Source organism: Neomonachus schauinslandi, chromosome X (assembly GCF_002201575.2).
Source record: "Neomonachus schauinslandi chromosome X, ASM220157v2, whole genome shotgun sequence".
NCBI lineage: Eukaryota > Metazoa > Chordata > Mammalia > Carnivora > Phocidae > Neomonachus > Neomonachus schauinslandi.
Genome location: NC_058419.1, coordinates 85,848,332 through 85,866,724, shown reverse-complemented (window position 1 = coordinate 85,866,724; position 18,393 = coordinate 85,848,332). Strand labels below are relative to the sequence as shown.

General features: G+C 49.9%; 1 protein-coding gene across 3 annotated transcripts; it reads left to right on the top strand.

The window, feature by feature from the left end:
- The first annotated feature begins 1,935 nt into the window (after positions 1-1,935).
- On the top strand, positions 1,936-18,110 carry USP11 (ubiquitin specific peptidase 11). Of its 3 annotated transcripts, none has more exons than XM_044911928.1 (21): positions 1,936-2,133; positions 9,582-9,691; positions 9,869-9,999; positions 10,282-10,399; positions 10,788-10,933; positions 11,058-11,119; positions 11,245-11,344; positions 11,713-11,886; positions 11,972-12,130; positions 12,470-12,694; positions 12,830-12,913; positions 13,011-13,105; positions 14,086-14,292; positions 14,978-15,030; positions 15,210-15,452; positions 15,541-15,611; positions 15,800-15,912; positions 16,887-17,036; positions 17,129-17,244; positions 17,423-17,511; positions 17,600-18,110. In XM_044911928.1, the coding sequence occupies exons 1-21, from the start codon at positions 1,988-1,990 to the stop codon at positions 17,735-17,737; spliced, it is 2,730 nt and encodes a 909-aa protein (XP_044767863.1). In that variant the 5' UTR covers positions 1,936-1,987; the 3' UTR covers positions 17,738-18,110. The 3 variants fall into 3 exon arrangements, with proteins under 3 accessions (XP_044767863.1, XP_044767862.1, XP_044767861.1); XM_044911927.1 differs by having other exon boundaries at positions 15,207-15,452; XM_044911926.1 differs by having other exon boundaries at positions 15,207-15,467.
- The last annotated feature ends 283 nt before the right edge of the window (positions 18,111-18,393 follow it).

Below are 18,393 nucleotides of genomic sequence, written 5' to 3'. Positions count from 1 at the left end.
CCTCTGGCAGCAAAGGAGGCTGGGAAAATGAGGACCTTGCAAAGGGAGGCAGGATTGCTAGGCCAGACTTCAAAGGACTAGAATTCACACAACTGCTCTGGGAAGTGGTGGGCCTTTGGAAGGTGAGGAAACCAAACAGTCTAGGCCTGGGGAGGGGAGGCCTCTTGTTGAACTGTAGGAAGGACAGGCTACCCAGTAAATGGGGAGGGGGAGTCTGCAGAGGGGCAATGAGGAGAGACAATTACAAGAATCTGACAAGATTCAGCTGGGCTTGAAGAGCAGCTACTTCCCATGTGCCAGACCCAACTCAGTGCCATTATAGAGACCCTGGGGTGAAAGGACTGTTCTCTTCTCCCTCAGGGTTTACACAACCGAGTTGTAACCCCTCAGCTGTGCCAGGTCTGGGCTAGGGGCTGGAATCACAGCAATAAAGACACAAGCCCTGCTCTAAAGAGGTTAACTGAAAATAGAGGTAAATTATGATGTCTGGTGGATGGGTGGGGTTTGAAAATGTGCAGGGAGAGGGTATTCTGGACCCTCCAGGCCCAGGGAGCTGTGTGCACCAGCGTAGAGGTGTGGGAAGGCAAGCTGTGGTCTTGCTTGTGGGGATGGGTGGTAAGGAAGTCACTGAACCAGAGCCACAATCACCAGCCTGTCTTAGGGGGCAGCCAACAGGCAGGTAGATACAGGGAGCCAGAGACTGAAATATTCAAGTTAACAAGAGGTAGGGCTGGAAGCCCCAGGAGATAAGGATGGCAGAGCCTAGTGCAGTGGTTCTCAACCAGTGATCTCCACCCGCAGTGAACGCTGGCAATGTCTAGAGACACTTCTGGGAATGAGACAATTAGGGCATGATAACTTGCTATTCAGTGGGTAAAGGGCAGGGATGCAGCTAAATATGCTACAATGCTTCCCATAACAGAAATGTCAATAGCGCCTAGGTTGAGAACCCCTGGCCTGGTGCAATGGTTCTAAACTTTGGTCACAATCCCCTTATAGTCTTAAAAATTGAGAACGTCTAAAGAGCTTTTGCTTATGTAGCCTTGGAATATTCCACACACACGCAAGAGAGAATGACAATGAAAAAGTATTGTGAAAATAGTTCTGACTTTGTGAAACGCTCCTGAGAAGGTCTCCTGAACTAGCAGGAAGACTCGAACCACAGACTGAGAATCTATGGCCTGGTGCTTAACGTCACAGCTCTGAGTTCGAACCACAGCTCAGCCATTTACCAGCCCGGACAAAATGAATGAACGTTTCTGGTCCTCAGCTTGCCCCACTGAAGTCCATAGGTGACCATGATATTTATCTACTGCCTAAGGCTACTATTTACGTGCAATAAAGCACTTAAACAGGGCCAATTATTAGCTATCATTGCTATAACGCCAACAAATATACTGGGCCTGAGGCTGACTTGCCTTCAACACGTTTGCCAAGAAAATAAATCTAGTTCAGGCAGGGAAGCGGCCCGCAGGCCTGGGTGGTGACCTTTTTTGTACAAGGTTTTGATGGACGAGAAGAGCAGTGCAATGAAGGTAGGGCATTCTGGTCAGGCTAACAAAAACTCTCAGGGCAGGGGCCGCGGTTCCCCAGCAGAGCACGGGACCGAGAAAGCCCGGAACCTTTGTGTCCCTGAGCATTCCCCAAAATGTCCTCGTCCATATCGGGGACCTCCGCCTCCACCTTTCCACACAATTTTTGCCCAGACTCAACATGGCGTTAAAATCCTACAAGGCACCTTTGTCTTTCTTAGTTCCCACCTGGAGGTTTTACCCCGCCCATTGGCCGCAGAGATCACCGCCCAGAGTCCGATGCCCGCCTAGCCCCTCCGCGCGTCCGAGCGTGGGGTCCCTTTCCAAGATGGCAGTAGACCCCTGGCTGTTTGGGGGGCTCTGTTTCCGTTTCCGGGACCAGAATCCGGAAGTAGCCGTTGAGGGGCCTCTTCCTATCTCCAGCTGCGGTAGCTGCGAGAGGAGGGCGAACGGTGATGGCGGCGGTCGCAGCGAATGTGGCGGCTGCGGCCGAGGACCGAGAGCCGCAGCGCGAAGAAGTGCCGGGCCTTGAGAGCCAGCGGCGCCAGATCGAGAACGGCGAGAGTGGGCGAGAGCGTCCACTGCGGGCCGGCGAAAGCTGGTGAGGCAGGGCGGCGAGCAGAGCCTCTGCTGAGGGGCAAGTGGGGGCGTTGGCGACGGTGGGGGACGTGACGGCCGAGGTCCAAAGAACTGCCGTGGGGGCGGGGGAGTGGCTTGTGGGACTGAGGACGGGAGGGGCGGGGAAGTGCGTGTGAGTGGATCGCCTTGTCTGGGGAAAGAGGCGGGGCCTGTATGGTGGCGCCCGAGGCCTGAGAACAGGAGAGGGTTTGTTGTGGAGGGGGGGGGGCGGGGCCTGAGAAAGAAACGGCCGTGGAGGCGGGGCCGGGCCTGCGTGGTGGCACTCAGAACCTGGGAAAGGGCGGTCTCGGCGGCCGAGGCCGAGGGGCGTGGTCTGCGTGGCGTTAAGTAGCATCTGGCGGCAGGGGCGGCCTGCGGTTGCTTGGAGCCTGAGAATTAGGCGAGGGGGATGACGTCAGGCAGAAGAGCGGAATCTGAGCCGTAGAGCTGTGGGCGGGAGGGAGGGACTCGGAGCCTGCGTGGTGGAGGGAGCTGGCGCCTGGGAACGAGGCTTGTGACGTGGGCCGAGGGGCGTGTCCTGAGGCCGAGGAAAGACTGCAGAGGGGAGGTGGCGCCTGTGAAGCAGAAAATGGCGCCTGCGAATGAGCAAAGTTTGTGACGCGGCGAGGTTTTTGCCTCTGGCCGAGGCCTTCTTCCCAGGACGGGAGAAAGTGCAGGTGATTGGCACGGGAGGGGCCTTCGATGTTACATTTGCTTTCTGTTGTAGTACTGTTTTGTTTTTGTAATCAGGAGAAATAGCTATTTAAAAAAATGTCAATGCGTATCTTGATAAATCGGCTTGTTTTACTGATTTTGGCTAACCAGTGCTTGAAATGTACTGTTTCTGGGTTTATTTTGTTTCTCACCGAGTTGCATCTCATTGTCTAAATTGTGATATACGTAAGACCTAAAAAGATTGCATAAAACGTTTACGTAGCCCAGATTGATGGACATTCTGTAAAAAATAAACGGCCTGTGCTCTTCAAAAATCTCAAGGTCGTGAAAGACAAAGGATGAAGAACTGTTCCAGATTGAAGGAATTAATGGGATTTAAAGAGTCACGATAACTAAATGCAATGTGTGATCCTGGATTGGATCCTGGAGCAGAAAAAAATAAATTACTTTTTAAAAATCAGGGTTTTTTCCTCATAAAATTAATTTTCTCTTTTTTACTGTAAAAGATGTTAATGGGGAAATTGGTGAAATTTGACTGAGACTTGTAGATTAGATATTAGTAGTGATAATATCTTGCTTTGGATAATTGTATTGTGGTTATGAAAGAGTATCTTTTTTTTTAAGGGAATACATACCGAAATTTTTACGGATAAAGAACCATCGTGTAAGCCGCTTACTCGCAAATGGTTGAAAAAATAGCGTATATAAAGATGTATTTAAAGAAACAATGATCGGGCGAATGGCAAAAATGTTAAAAATTTGGGGAATCTGGATGAAGGGTATACGGGAATTCTTTATATTTTGCAATTTTTCTGAGTCTATTTCAAATTAAAAATATTAAAGAATAATAAAACAAAAATTTGTGAATTCACCATTCAGGTTAAGATTCAGACTGTTAGCTTAAGAAATCCTGTGCCCCTCGGATGAAAATCCCTCTCCCTGCGCCACTATTATCCTGAATTTTTCAATTTGTTAACGTTTTTCCACTTCTGTACGCATCCCTAAGTAGTATTTGTGGTCTAAGCTTTCATTTTATGGAGGATACATGTGAAATCATACTAGATGCCTGCCGTGTGCCCTTCGCATCATATCAGGTGGTACATGGTATCCACATGACGTCATTGGTGACGTTAGCCTTGATCATTTGGTGAAGATGGTATCTGCCCTGTTTCTCCACTGTAAAGGTACTATTTTTCTCTTTCCGTACACAGTAATTCTTTTAAAAACATTTATGTCCATCCATTCCTCAAACGTTTTAACAGCTTCCCATCTCGTGCAGTGTAAATGCTAACATTCTTACAATGACTAGCGAGGCTGGTCCCCGGCTCTGATTGCTTCTCTGATCTCGCCTCTGATTACCACCCCCACCCCCCCAAACTCTCTCCATCCGGCCATATTGGACTCTTGCTGTTCCTCTCACACCGCGGGCATGCTCTCACCTGAGGGCTTTTCTGAGTGAGGTTTGCTCCTTTTACAGAGTTTCTAATCACAGTGCTAGTGAGATACATGTATCCCTGTTACTGGAGAGTACAGAGACAAGTTGAGATTCCCCAAATAGGGAGTACGAAACCTTTTTTTTTTTTAACTGTTGCGCTGTAGCTCTCCAGCAAGGAAAAGCTTCATTCCGTCCTCAGAACAAACAACAGTAACTGGAACGTTTTTTATAGTTCATTTGGATGTGTTCAGACAGGGTTGGGGGCTTCTGTTCCTGCGCATCCTGCCTTTACAGCGTCCTGGTGACAATACCCTTTAAAATTACCTCATGGGTATGGGTTTCCTTTTGGGGTGTTGAAAATGTTTTGGAACTAGATAGAGGTCGTGGTTGCACAATATTGTGAATGTACTAAATGCCACCGAACTGTTCACTTGAAAATGGTTAATTTTATGTGAATTTTTAAAATTATATGTTCTGTCAATAAAAAAAAATTACCCCACCAATGTTGGTTCAGTATTGAAGCCAGTTCATCTCTGCAATTGTGGCTGATGTGAAGCGTTTTACCTTATCTCCATTTTTTAAATGCTGATCTACTTAGGTGAGAGCAAAGCATCTCAAGGTTCTTTAATTTGCTTTTCATTTTATAGAGGTTTGCTGCAGTGGTCAGGAAATTTGTGTTTACAAAGCATTTCGAAGTCATGGACTAAATCCCCAAATCATCTCTCTAATTAATCAGTATTAATATTTTGCACCTTCTTTTTGTCAGTTGGCAGATCTGGGCAAGGGCAAGTAATTTGGCCATCTGAACTGATTTAATTTCTAGAAGTTTCTATTTTAAGAGTAAATTCAAATCTATGATAATAAAGCTTCCTTGGCAAATTCCAGTTTTTCTTTTTAAGGATGAACCATCTACAAACATAATTAAATCAGGGAGAGTGGAGGGAGTCTCTAGAAGGTTTGTGCAGGGTGCGGGTAGTTTCCTAGCAGGTAAGCAGGCAAGGGGTTCTTTGTTCAGGTAAAGGAAGGAGTGTGGCTGGGTTCAGTATTGCAGAGTGGATGGAGATGTGTGAAGGGAAAGTGACGGTGTTCCATTAGAGGTTAAGGACTAACCTAGGAATGTTGAGGGTTTTCTGTCAGTGGAGAAGCCTGCACAGCACAGGGGACCCTTGAGTGTAATGAAGACGTTAGAACTAAATCAACAATTTTCACGTTTGCTTGGTGATTGCTGCTATAGCTCTTAAACAAGGTGGATATGCCTTGACTTCTGGATCTAATGAAAGACTGAAATAAACAGTAGGCCTCTGGCAATTCCCTTGTCATTGAGTCGGTCCCCCTAGTGCTTGCTCAGACTTTGCATGAACCAGGGGGAAGAGAGTTTGTGAGTTTAGGGTCCTGGACTGGGGAATCTTTTGGTAAATAGTAATTGCACCAGTCTTTGTTGCTTAAACATGAATATGCCTTTTAGCTTGAAAAATATGCAATTATTGAAAGATATTTGCAATTCTAATTCTAATTAACATAATTACGCTAGGAAGATAAACTTGCTTTTTGATTTGTCATCTTTAAAAAATACCGAGTTTGGGGCGCCTGGGTGGCTCAGTTGGTTAAGCGACTGCCTTCGGCTCAGGTCATGATCCTGGAGTCCCGGGATCGAGTCCCGCATCGGGCTCCCTGCTCGGCAGGGAGTCTGCTTCTCCCTCTGACCTTCCTCCCTCTCATGCTCTCTGTCTCTCATTGTCTCTCTCGCAAATAAATAAAATCTTAAAAAAAAAAAAAAATAAATAAATAAAAATAAAAAATACCGAGTTTGTTTTTCTTTTTTAAGATTTTATTTATTTGACAGACAGAGAGTGAGAGCAGGAACACAAGCAGGGGGAGCGGGAGAGGGAGAAGCAGGCTCCCCGCAGAGCAGGGAGCCCGATGCGGGGCTCGATCCCAGGACCCTGGGATCATGACCTGAGCCGAAGGCAGACGCTTAACGACTGAGCCACCCAGGTGCCCCCAAAATACCGAGTTTGTTAAAGAGTACACTTATCACGATGACCACTGAGTAATGTATAGAATTGTTGAGTCACTATATTGTACACCTGAAACTAACTCTGTGTTAACTATACTAGAATTAAAATTTAAAACTTAATAAAGAAAATGTTAAGTTTGGAAAATGAAAGAGCTTTTATAAAAATTTTAAGTTCATTGAAATATGGAGAATTTTAATCAAACCTAATTATGCCTATTGCCATTCCTTTTATAGGGCAATGGAGTAAATCTTTGTGTTATCTCCCAGACAGTAGTTTAGCCATAAAAGAACATTTGAACAGTATTATTATTCAGAATTGGGGAAAGACAAATCAAGAATAGTTGTTAGAAGAAAAAGATATAAATTGAAGTAAGGACAAAAAATAGTCAACTTTGTAAAAACGCAGTGATAACTAACAAAGATGAGTAGAAGCTTAACTTTTTTGATGTCAGAAAACACCAAGAGTTAATAATTTGGTGATAAAAAAGGAACTTATAATCTGGGCATAAAATAATGACATTTGACAGAAAAGGCCCCAATTCTAATTTTCCTCCTTTGGTACATTATTGATGTAACAATTTATAGTAAAGGATTCATTTATATGCCGCTATGTATATCTATTTAGGCTTATACGGATATATAAATAATAAACTTAGAACAACATAGTATTACATTTACCATCTGAATAGGCTAACAAAGCTTTTAATAAACAAATAGGAAAAAAATAGGAAATCCTATTTCCTCATTTATATCCACATTTCTATTTCTCTTTGATTATTGTATCTAGTATAATTGACCTGTTACGTATATTGTTATCTTAACCAGTATAACCAATTTTCTTCAGACACGAGAGAAAACCAGAGGACAAAAAACATTGTTTAGTAATTTTTTCCATAAGCACGTATTTCATAAGCATTTCAGCAAATTTGAGGAAACACAAACATAAGTGACTTTAGCACGATCTGTTGTATTTCTATATACTAGCAGGAAGAAACTGGAAAATTAAAATTTAAAAGATACCCTTTATGATCGCATTCTCCCAAATCAAATACCTAGGGGTAAATCTAACAATGTGGGTGCTTCCCTATCAGACAATGACAACTCTGTCATGACTGCCATCTGGGCTGACAGATTATGAGACATCCCAATTTCAGAGATGTTAAACATTTCTAAAGTGTCCTTGAATTGGAGAAATCTGGTATTCTTATTCTGTAAAAATTGGTATAAAACTTCAGGCTCCTGTGAAGACTTTAGAAATTCAGGTTGTAGCCAGGTACGAGGGGTTTTGCTTACTGCTACAGGGTCATTTTTTTTTTTTTAATTGAAGTATAGTTGATACACAGTGTTCCATTAGTTTCAGGTGTATGCTACAGAGTGGTTTTAATGTTAATTTTCCTTAAAAATCTGCTCTTAAAAAAAAGTTGAGTAGTGCCTCCCCTTGCATTGAAAATCCCAGTCACCCTAAAGTTAGAGCTTTAGGGAAGAAGTTAACCTCATAGACTGTCAGTGGAGGCAGTGAAAGCCTCAGGGAAGGGTAGAGGTGGGTTTGCAGGTATGAGTGGCGGCGGGGTAGGGGTCAGTGATGGGGTATTCCAGAAGAGTAATGGGAGATTTGTGGCATAGACTACTGGGACAGGGAGGGTGTGTGTTCCTAGTATGAGTGACGTGCAGGGGGGTCAGTGCAGCAAAAAAAACAACAAAACCCCACCAAAATGTGTGCCTATCTGGGTGACTTGTGACTATTGCAAGGTTTTCTAGGCCTCCATCCCCCCTCACCTCCCTCATCCTTTTATGAACACAGGAAAAGTTGCCATTTTAAAGAATCCCGCTGATAGGGTTAAATTGCTGGAACACTAATCACTACAGCATGAGAGTAATATTTTTTTAAAAAGTGTTTATTTGAGGCAGTTAACTATCTGGGATAGCCTCTTATGTGTCAAAAATCCCATAGCAGAGCAGGTTTGTGAGTGAGTGTGGGACCGGGGTTGTGTGTTAAGCTTTGAGGTCCAAGCCCTGAGATTGAAACAGTAACTGCTGACATTCATTTAGCATTTTTACTCTTATGTCAAGTCTTTTCTGGACTTGAGACTTGCTCGTGACGTTTTACAGGGGCAGGCTTCAGCAGTCCTAAATGTTTATCCTAGGTGTCGTGCATATAAGAGTTTCTCTTTTAAAAGAGAGCTGGCCAAGCTGTACACTTGAAAATGGTTCAGGTCGTGATCCCAGGGTCCTGGGATCGAGCCCCACATTGGGCTCTCTGCTCAGCGGGAAGCCTGCTTCTCCCTCTGCTGGTGTTGCCTCCCTCGCTGTCTGTCTCTCTCTCTCAAATAAATAAATAAAATCTTAAAAAATTAAATAAATAAGTGGTTCAGATGGTAAATTTTATGGTATGTGCTGCTTTTTGCCGCAATTAAAAAAAATAGAGCGATGCCTGGGGGTCTCAGTCGGTTAAGCATCTGCCTTCAGCTCAGGTCATGATCCTGGGGTCCTGGGATCGAGCCCCGCTTCGGGCTCCCTGCTAAGTAGAGAACCTGCTCCTCCCTCTCCTCCCCGCTCCTGCTCTCTCTCACTATCTCTGTCTCTCTCTCAAATAAATGAATAAAATCTTAAAAAAAAAAAAGAACGAGCTAGTTACCATAAGCTGGGAGATCTATTATAAAGCTAAAATAAATCCTCAAAACAAAAATGACAAAAAATTGTGAGATGCAGTCTTTGAAGGAAAACCTTGTGATTCTTTTAGCATTTTAAATTCTTCTCAGTTTCTGAGCAGATTTCCAGAATTTAATAATTCATTTCTTATTTTCTATTTATATACCCTTTACAAACACTGCACACTTAATGAATGGCTAAATCTTTAAAACATTAGCTGTAAATAACGGGTAATTTTCAGCCTAATTCTTTGTTCTGTAATAAAACCTCGTGTTTCCTGGCACTACGCATGTGGGTTTGTGGTTTGTTTTGTCTTGTTTTGTTTGGAGTTTTGCCATTTTCTGTTTTTAATCAAATCTCTTTTAGTGTCCTAAGAAATTGGGTAATCTGTTAAAACCTGAGTTTCGCTGAATAAATTTTGCTTCTAATTATTTTCATATGTTGGTGAAGCTTTTTTTTTCATGTTGAGTTCTGGGAGAGATTTCCCTTTTTTATTGAGATATAATTGACATACAACATGGTATTAGTTTTAGGTGTACGTGAAATTTGTCATGTCGACTTGCAGTGTGTTGATCCTTTTAGTCTAATAACCATGGGAAGTGGTACCACTAACTCCAGGTAACCATGTGACACCCTTGTTACCTGTCTGGTCCAGGTTCCTCGTGGAGCAGCACTGGTACAAACAGTGGGAAGTGTACGTGCAGGGAGGAGACCAGGACTCCGGCACCTTCCCTGGCTGCATCAATAATGCTGACCTCTTTGAAGGTACCAGGCCTCTCCCTCCCCACCCCAGCCACGCCCTGGTGTTCTTGTCCCCTCTGTGCTTACAACAAACGATCATAAGCCTCTTCACTGAGCTATGTCATTGGTGAGATGGCCAGAGTGACTTACCACTTTCCTTCCCCGATTCTTCCTCTGCCGCCTTCCTCTGCCCCCCGGCAGACCAGGTAAACTGGCGCCTCAAGAAGGGTCTAGTGGAAGGTGAAGACTATGTGCTGCTCCCGGCGGCTGCTTGGCATTACCTGGTCGACTGGTACGGTCTAGAGCATGGCCAGCCACCCATTGAACGCAAGGTATAGCAGATGCGGAGGGTGCTCAGGGTAGATTCTTGGGGGATGGGGTGGGAGAAAGGCCTTGTAGGCCCAGGATGGGTCTAGACCAGTGTGTACCTGGGTCTCCACGTATGCTCTGTAGGTAACACCTTATCTGGGCTCCTCCCCCCTCAGGTATCTTGGTGTGTCCCAGGTGTGTGTTCGTCTGCATGCATGCTCCTCTGATCTTAGAGGTCGTCGTGCCTGTGTCTGTGTATCTGTGTTATGTGGGTGTGCCCGCGTATGCACCCCTCCACCTTCCAGGTTGTGGAGCTGCCCAGCGTCCAGAAGGTCGAAGTGTACCCAGTAGAACTGCTGCTTGTCCGGCACAGTGATATGGACACACCTCACACTGCTCAATTCAGCCATACAGATTCTGTTGGTGAGTCTGAGGGCCGCAGAATGAGGTAGCCCTCCCACAGCTCAGTGACCTAAGAATGCCTGGGCTTTGGCTGTGGCCGACTGAGAAAGCATCGGTCAGACTTTGGAGGACCAAGAAGGTATTGATCGAGTTGGGCGGAGGCCCTGAGGGGGTGCCCTAGAGTCCCGAGGGGGGGGTGGTGCGAGCTGCATTCCCGTGGCTTAGATGGTATGGCAGGCTGGGGGTCTCAAGTCCCGAGCGGGCATCCGTCATTCGGAGAGCGTTCGGGGACACGAGGTATTGGCCGAGTGTGCCCAGTCTGTGAGGATGAGTCAGGGGCTGATGCTGAGATGGGTCGATCATTCAGGGTCTCAGGAAGACCTTGAGTGTGCTCTGCCACCTTCCACAGACCTCGTTTTGCGCACTGCCCGAGAGCAATTTCTGGTGAGCCCCCAGGAAGAGACACGGCTGTGGATCAAGAACGCAGAGGGCTCTTTTGAGAGATTGTGCAACACACGCGTCACACTTCTTGACGCTGCCCTCAAGACTGGGCAGGTGAGGGTGGGGAGGGCCCTCCTGCTCACCACCCGTGCTCTCAGGTTGGGGGAAGTGAGGGTGAGGTGCCCAGAGGCCCTCCATGAGTGCCTTTCCTGCTTTTCTTTTCTCTTCCTCGACCCAGGTGGTCATCATGGAGACCCGAAACAAGGATGGCACTTGGCCCAGTGCCCAGCCACAGGCCGTGTAAGCCTCTAGAGTGTCTGGCCCAGAGTGGGGTCTTCCCAGTAGGCAGGATGACTGAGTTCATGAGCCCATTTCACCTGCACGTCTTTGGCCTTCAGCTGATAACTGTTTCCCCTCCACCCTAGGAACACTGCGTTAGAGGAGGAGGAGGAATTCCAGGGCCAGCCAGGCATCTGTGGTCTCACCAACCTGGGCAACACGTGCTTCATGAACTCGGCCCTGCAGGTTGGGCGGGTAGAGCTGTGTCTGGCGCAGCCGCAGGGGTGGGCTTCAAGTGACGAGGATTGGGGGGGGGCTGCAGGGCAAGGGGTCAGGTTGAACGCTGGGGCCCCACACGTCGGACTTGACGTGCCCACGGTCCTCCCTGAAACATCAGCACCTTCTCCCTCGGCTTGCCCGTTTTCCGGGTTCTTCTCTCCTTTGTCACCGCGTTCTTCCTTTTCTCGAAATGCTGCTGCCTTCTCTCCCCCACCTTTTTGTCCCCCTCCCCCCCTTTCTCTCTCCTTCCTCTTTGCTTCCTTCTCTCTGTCTCCACCTTGGTCACCCCTCTCCCCTCTCCTCTGCCCCATTTTCCCGGGCCCTGCCTCCTGCAGTGCCTCAGCAATGTGCCACAGCTCACCGAGTACTTCCTCAAAAACCACTACCTGGAGGAGCTCAACTTCTGCAACCCGCTGGGCATGAAGGGGGAGATCGCAGAGGCCTACGCAGACCTGGTGAAGCAGGCCTGGTCTGGCCACCACCGGTCCATCGTGCCTCATGTGTTTAAGGTGTGACTCAGGCCTGGGCTGCCCCTGCCCACGCACCCCCCCCCCCGACTCCCTGTCGCTCTGACCACCCTGCCCATCTTCTCAGACCAAGGTCGGCCACTTTGCGTCCCAGTTTCTGGGCTACCAGCAGCATGACTCACAGGAGCTGCTGTCGTTCCTCCTGGATGGGCTGCACGAGGACCTCAATCGTGTCAAAAAGAAGGAATATGTGGAGTTGTGCGATGCTGCTGGGCGGCCAGATCAGGTGGGGGCACTCCTCAGAGACCCCTATGCTGAGAGCTCCATTAAAGCCACCAGGGCCTCTGCTTCAGGGATCCTGTGGCCTCCCCGGGGTATCCCACACCCCACCTGACCTCATCTCCAACCCTAGTCCCAGCCCGGGCTCCCACCCAGAGTTAACCCTCCTGCCCAAAGAAACCCCAGCCTGACTGTGAGCACAGCCTCCAGGTAGCCCTAGCTGTGACTCTGTCTCTGGACTTTGCCATGGCCCTCACCTGGACTTCATCCCGATTCACATCCACCCCAAACTACGGTTTCCCCTGCCCCAGGCAAGCCTTATCACCCAACATGACACTCTCAACAGGAGGTCGCTCAGGAGGCCTGGCAGAACCACAAACGGCGGAATGATTCTGTGATTGTGGACACTTTCCACGGTCTCTTCAAGTCCACGCTGGTGTGCCCTGATTGTGGCAACGTGTCTGTGACCTTCGACCCCTTCTGCTACCTCAGCGTCCCACTGCCTGTCAGCCACAAGAGGGTCATGGAGGTCTTCTTTGTCTCCATGGATCCTCGCCGCAAACCAGAGCAGGTATGGGCTCATGGTGACGTAGGAACGTAACGAGGGATGTAGTCAGAGGTTGATGACTCTGCCATACCTTAATGTTGCCCACACTGACTCACCACACCCCCCTCTGCTCTTTTGTGGACATGGTTTCTCCCTCAGCACCGGCTCGTGGTCCCCAAGAAGGGCAAGATCTCGGATCTGTGTGTGGCTCTGGCCAAACACACTGGCATGTCGCCAGAGAGGGTGAGGCTCTTGGAGGCACAGGGAGGGTAGGATTTAGGGGCAGGGGGCCCGGGGAGACCTTGCAGACTGACCAGCCTCCTCTGCATTCCATTCCCAGATGATGGTGGCCGATGTCTTCAGTCACCGCTTCTATAAGATCTACCAGCTGGAGGAGTCTCTGAGCAGCATCTTGGACCGAGATGATATTTTCATGTGAGTGAGGGGACCAGGAGATTTAGGGGTGCCTCAGGAATCTCTTCCTCTTAACCAACTTCCCTGCCCCCCCCTTTGGCCTGACTCACAGGGCACCTGCTTTGTGCAGGGCTTTGGTCATGGGCCTTAGTAGGGCAGGAGGCTTGGGGCTGTCAGTGGGGTGGGTGAGACATCCTTATACAGGGTGTTCTTGGGTGTTTTCTTTCTTGTTCCGTGATGAAGTCTCCTGTTTCTTCTTCGTTTTATTCAGCGGTCACTGAGAACCTCCTATCTACCAGGTGCTCGAACCGTGTTCGTTACTCCTATTGCAGTCCTCAAAAACCAACAAGGATTTTGGAAATAGGGAACACTAAGATATTTTCTGAACATAAGAGTATTCAGAATAAATTTGAAATCTTTGGGTAACTAAAACAGAAAGTGCAGGGGCGCCTGGGTGGCTCAGTTAGTTAAACATCCGACTCGTGATTTTGGCTCAGGTCATGATTTCAGGGTTGTGAGATCGAGCCCTGCACCAGGCTCTGTGCTCAGTGGGGAGTCTGCTTGAGATTCTTTCCCTCTGCCTCTCCCCCCACTTGCACTTGTGTGCATGTTCTCTCTCGCTCTCGCTGTCTCGCTCACTCTCTCAAATAAATAAATCTTTAAAAAAATAAAATAGAAAGTGCATCCTGAGTAGAGAAAGTCTTTTTAAACCAAGGAGGGTTTTCCAAAAAGAAAATGGTTTTAGATCCCTTTGTCACTAAAAATTTCTGTTACTCTGCTCAGCGCTTTCTTACCACCAGAGCGCTTTGTAAAACATCACACAAACAAAGTGTTGTACCATCTACCAGTCTGTAAAGCACAAAACACCGGGTGGCTCTTCAGACCCTTTAAAGAAATATTTTCAGGCCATGAGGAGTGGGTGGGTGAAGCAACTGGGGCAGAGTCCCCAAGTCCCTCTGGCGTGTCCTGACCAGGTGTGACCCGACGTTCACCCCCTACAGATACGAGGTGTCAGGCAGGTCTGCTATTGGTGAGAACTCCAGGGAGGACGTCGTGCTTCCTATCTACCTGCGGGAGCGCACCCCAGCCCGGGACTACAACAACTCTTACTACGGCCTCATGCTCTTTGGGCACCCGCTCCTGGTGTCAGTGCCCCGTGACCGGCTCTCCTGGGATGCCCTCTATCACATCCTGCTCTACCGCCTCTCGTGAGTCTGCCTTTTGGGGGGCCGGCGGGGGGAAGGTGGAGCCTGAACTCAGACCTGGGTGTCGAGCTGCTTATTGCCAACCCTCTTCCACTTCCAAAAGACAGCTAAGCTTAACGTGGCCAGAGAGGAACTTGGAGGGGTTTTTTTCTTGGTCTAAACCTCTGGCTTTGCCGCTGCCTCTCCTGGGTGTTGGGGATAACAGGGGTCAACAAAATGGACAAAATACACACGACTTTGTCTCATACTTGAGTACCCTGTCCTTGGTGAGGCATGGTTATTTGGATTTTTACGAAGAGATCTCCATGGTGCCTAAAATCCAGAGTCCTTACCGAGGCAAACAGAGCAGTGCGCTCTCTGACTTAATCTCTCCTTCATGTTGCACTAACAGGTCCATTGCTCAGAGGCCTGCCCTGATCAAAGTTTGCAGTTGATGGTGTGTTTATTTAAAGTGGCTCACCATACTTAAGGTCCATACTCCTTAGCCGTGGCTCACGAGACCCTACCTTGTCAAGCCACCTCTTCATGCGTTTCTGTGTCATCTCTTGAGACCTTCCAGGGTCAGCATGAATGACTGCTTGTGTGGGGCTTTGCTGGTGGTTTCCCATCAGAAGCAAAGTAGAATCCTGGGCCCTGGACTCCCTGCCCTCGTGCCCTTCCTCAAGAGTCTCCTGTGCTCTCTTTGCAGGCGCTATGTGACCAGGCCCAGCTCGGATGACGAGGACGATGGGGATGAGAAAGGTGAGGAGGAGGAAGGAGAGAGGATCGACAAGGATGAGGGTCTGTACAGGCCGTGCCAGGGCCCAAGGGAGGGCCAGTGGGGGCGGGGGTCTGCGGGAGGTCCACCTGGATGCACATTGCTGCTCAGCCACTTGGGGCTCACACAGACCCGTGTCTGCCGCCCTCCCCTATCCTAGCAGACATGGAGGATAAGGACAACATCCCCAAGCCGGGACATGTGGCTGGGGGCAGCTCCCAAGATTCTGGGCCGGAGCAGGCTGGGCCCAGCTCCGGAGTCGCAGGCGGGAGCCGGGCCCCCGTGGACAACTCCCCTGGACCATCTCACTGGCCCCAGAGGGCGCGGCGCAAGCACCTGTTCACCCTGCAGACAGTGAACTCCAATGGGACCAGCGACCGCTCGACCTTCAACGAGGATACCCATGGTGTCTCCTTCAGCTGTGAGCCAGGGTTGGGAGGCGGGAGGGGGGTTTCCTTGGCAGCAGGGCCCATGACCACCTCCCTTGCCCCCAGCCCAGCCGTACATTGCCATCGACTGGGAGCCAGAGATGAAGAAGCGTTACTATGACGAGGTGGAGGCTGAGGTAAACGGGATCCCAGTTGGCTTGCGTCCCGCCCCCGCAACCCTTCACCCCCGCCCCTCCCACCTCCAAGCCATGACCGCAGAGCTCCCAGGGCCTCAGATTCCTAGCTTCAGGGTCCATGTCCTTCACCACGGGGCACGTGTCTTCTGCCTCCGCTCCCTTTCACGTGCTGCCCACTCCTGGCCTAGGGCTACGTGAAGCATGACTGCGTCGGGTACGTGCTGAAGAAGGCTCCCGTGCGGCTGCAGGAGTGCATTGAGCTCTTCACCACTGTCGAGACTCTGGAGAAGGAAAATCCCTGGTGAGGGGCCAGGCTGGGGTCTCTGGGGTGTAGTTGGGTAGGACCCCCTGCCCAGATCCCTCCTTACCGGTAAATATCCCTCACTCGGACCCTTCCTGCTACTCTGGCCACCAACACCCAGGCTTAGTCCCACCTGAGAGCCTTTACCTGTTTGTCCCTCCTTCCAGTCCGGTTATCTGCAGGACCGGACTCCTTCGTTTTGCTCAGGTCTCTGATCAAACATCAGCTTATCCGAGATCTCTCTTACTACCCTGTTAGAAGCCACTCCCCCCAAGCCATCCCTCCTTCCGTTCCCTCCCCAGGCTCTCTGTAGCCCAGCATCACTCTTTTCCTAGCTCAGTAATACCACTTGTTGGCATGTCCTAGATCCCCTTTTGCTCATTCTTTGTTTTTTTTCCATTAGAGTAAACCCTTGAGGGTGAAGACTTTTAATTTTAAATATCTGTTGTGTGTCTCTGTCTCTCCTCACTGATTATAATGGTGGGTGGCGGGTGCAGGAGGCACTCAGTAGCTCCTTGCAGGATGAACAAAATATAAAGGGACAACCGAAAAGATAAAACCGGTCTCAAAAACTAGAGCAACATCTCCGTGGAGCAGGGAGGGACAGAAGTACAAAGTAGTGGCCACAGGACTAGGCCGTAGGTGGTCAGTAAGTACCTGGCAAGTGAGTGAGTGGATAAAATGGAGAAGTAGACGGACAGAGGCAGGCTCTAAAATAAGACGAGCATCTCATGGACCGGAAACGAAAGCAAAACACACTAGTATAAGAGCGTGACAGCCTGGGCAGGTAGATAGTACCTGATGAATGACAGGATTTTAACACGTGGAGAGGGCCGACTAGAGTAGTGGGTGGGCTGGAAGGAAGAGCAGCGTCTCTGTGGACCAGACGGGGCCCGTGGGGGCCCCACAGAACAAAGAGCATGCAGTAGGTGCTCAGCGAGTGTCTGCGTGCTGACTCGGGCTCTTGTTTGCAGGTACTGCCCCACCTGCAAGCAGCACCAGCTGGCCACCAAGAAGCTGGACCTGTGGATGCTCCCTGAGACGCTCATCATCCACCTGAAGCGCTTTTCCTATACCAAGTTCTCCCGCGAGAAACTAGACACCCTTGTGGAGTTTCCTATCCGGTCTGGGCTGGGTCCAGAGCAGGGTGGTTAGGGGGTGGGCCCGCGGGGGCAGTGCAGGGACGATCTGGGAGTAACCCTGTCCTCACCCGCAGGGACCTGGACTTCTCCGAGTTTGTCATCAAGCCGCAGAACGAGTCGGCGCCAGAGCTGTACAAATACGATCTCATCGCGGTTTCCAACCATTACGGGGGCCTGCGTGACGGACACTGTATGTGCCGGGCTGTGGCAGGGCTGGCCCGGGGTCGGGGGGCAGGATATCCCGTGTGTGATGAAGATGAGTGAGTGGGGGGGGGGGGGGAGGGCGGGGTGGTGGGCGGAGTGGGGCGGGAACGTGGGAAGCTCTCGGGGGCAGGGCAGTAGGCGTGGACAGCACCCCTCTCTTGCAGACACGACGTTTGCCTGCAACAAGGACAGTGGCCAGTGGCACTACTTCGACGACAACAGCGTCTCACCTGTGACTGAGAACCAGATTGAGGTGGGCGCTCCTCCCTCCCCCCGCCCCTCCTCCCGACCCCCATCCCGCAGCCAGCCGGTCCACACTGACTCCTGTCCTCTCACTGCAGTCCAAGGCAGCCTACGTTCTCTTCTACCAACGCCAGGATGTGGCGCGTCGCCTGCAGCCCCAGCCCGGCTTAGCTGACCCCCCGGCATCCCCTGCCTGCGGTTCCCCGCCCAACTCTGAGTTCATGGATGTAAACTGAGGGGCCCCGGCCCTGCCGCAGGGAAGGAAGCCATCTCCGCTCTCTTCCTTCCCGCCGCCCCCCCCTTACCCGTGTTAGGCGCCCCGTGCCAGGCATCGCAGGCTTAGTCGTGGCTACTGTTCTCGTGCCGCTGTATTGCTCTCTCCCGGGGAAGCAGAGGTCGTGTCTCCTCCCGGCAGTGTGTTCCCTGCCTGTGTTTGCCCCTTAGAGCATTAACCTTCCCTTCTATTCTCTATTTATGGTTGTCCCCTTCCCTCTGTCCTCAACCTGGGCTGTTCCGAGGGGGTGGTGGTGGGGTGCACCTGAACACAGAGTGTATTTTCTTATTGAGACCCTGTACCTTCCGCTGTGTATATATAAAGTGCCAGTGTGTCCTTGGCGGTGTGGTTTTTTCCGCAGGTAGTTCCCGAGCGCCGGTCGGATGCCTGTGTGCTCGCGTGTGCTTACCGAATGCCAGGTTGTGTGATGAATGCCGCGCCGAGTGCTTGTCGGGCGCCATTTCGGGGGTGTTTGTTAGCACCATCTGAACGCCGGACACGATTCTCAGCACTAACCGCGTGCCCAGGGTTTTCCTGAGCATTTTACACACTGACTCACAATCCTCACAACGGTCTCGTGTGCGAGTTGTCATCTCCGGTTTCAGATGGGTAAACTGA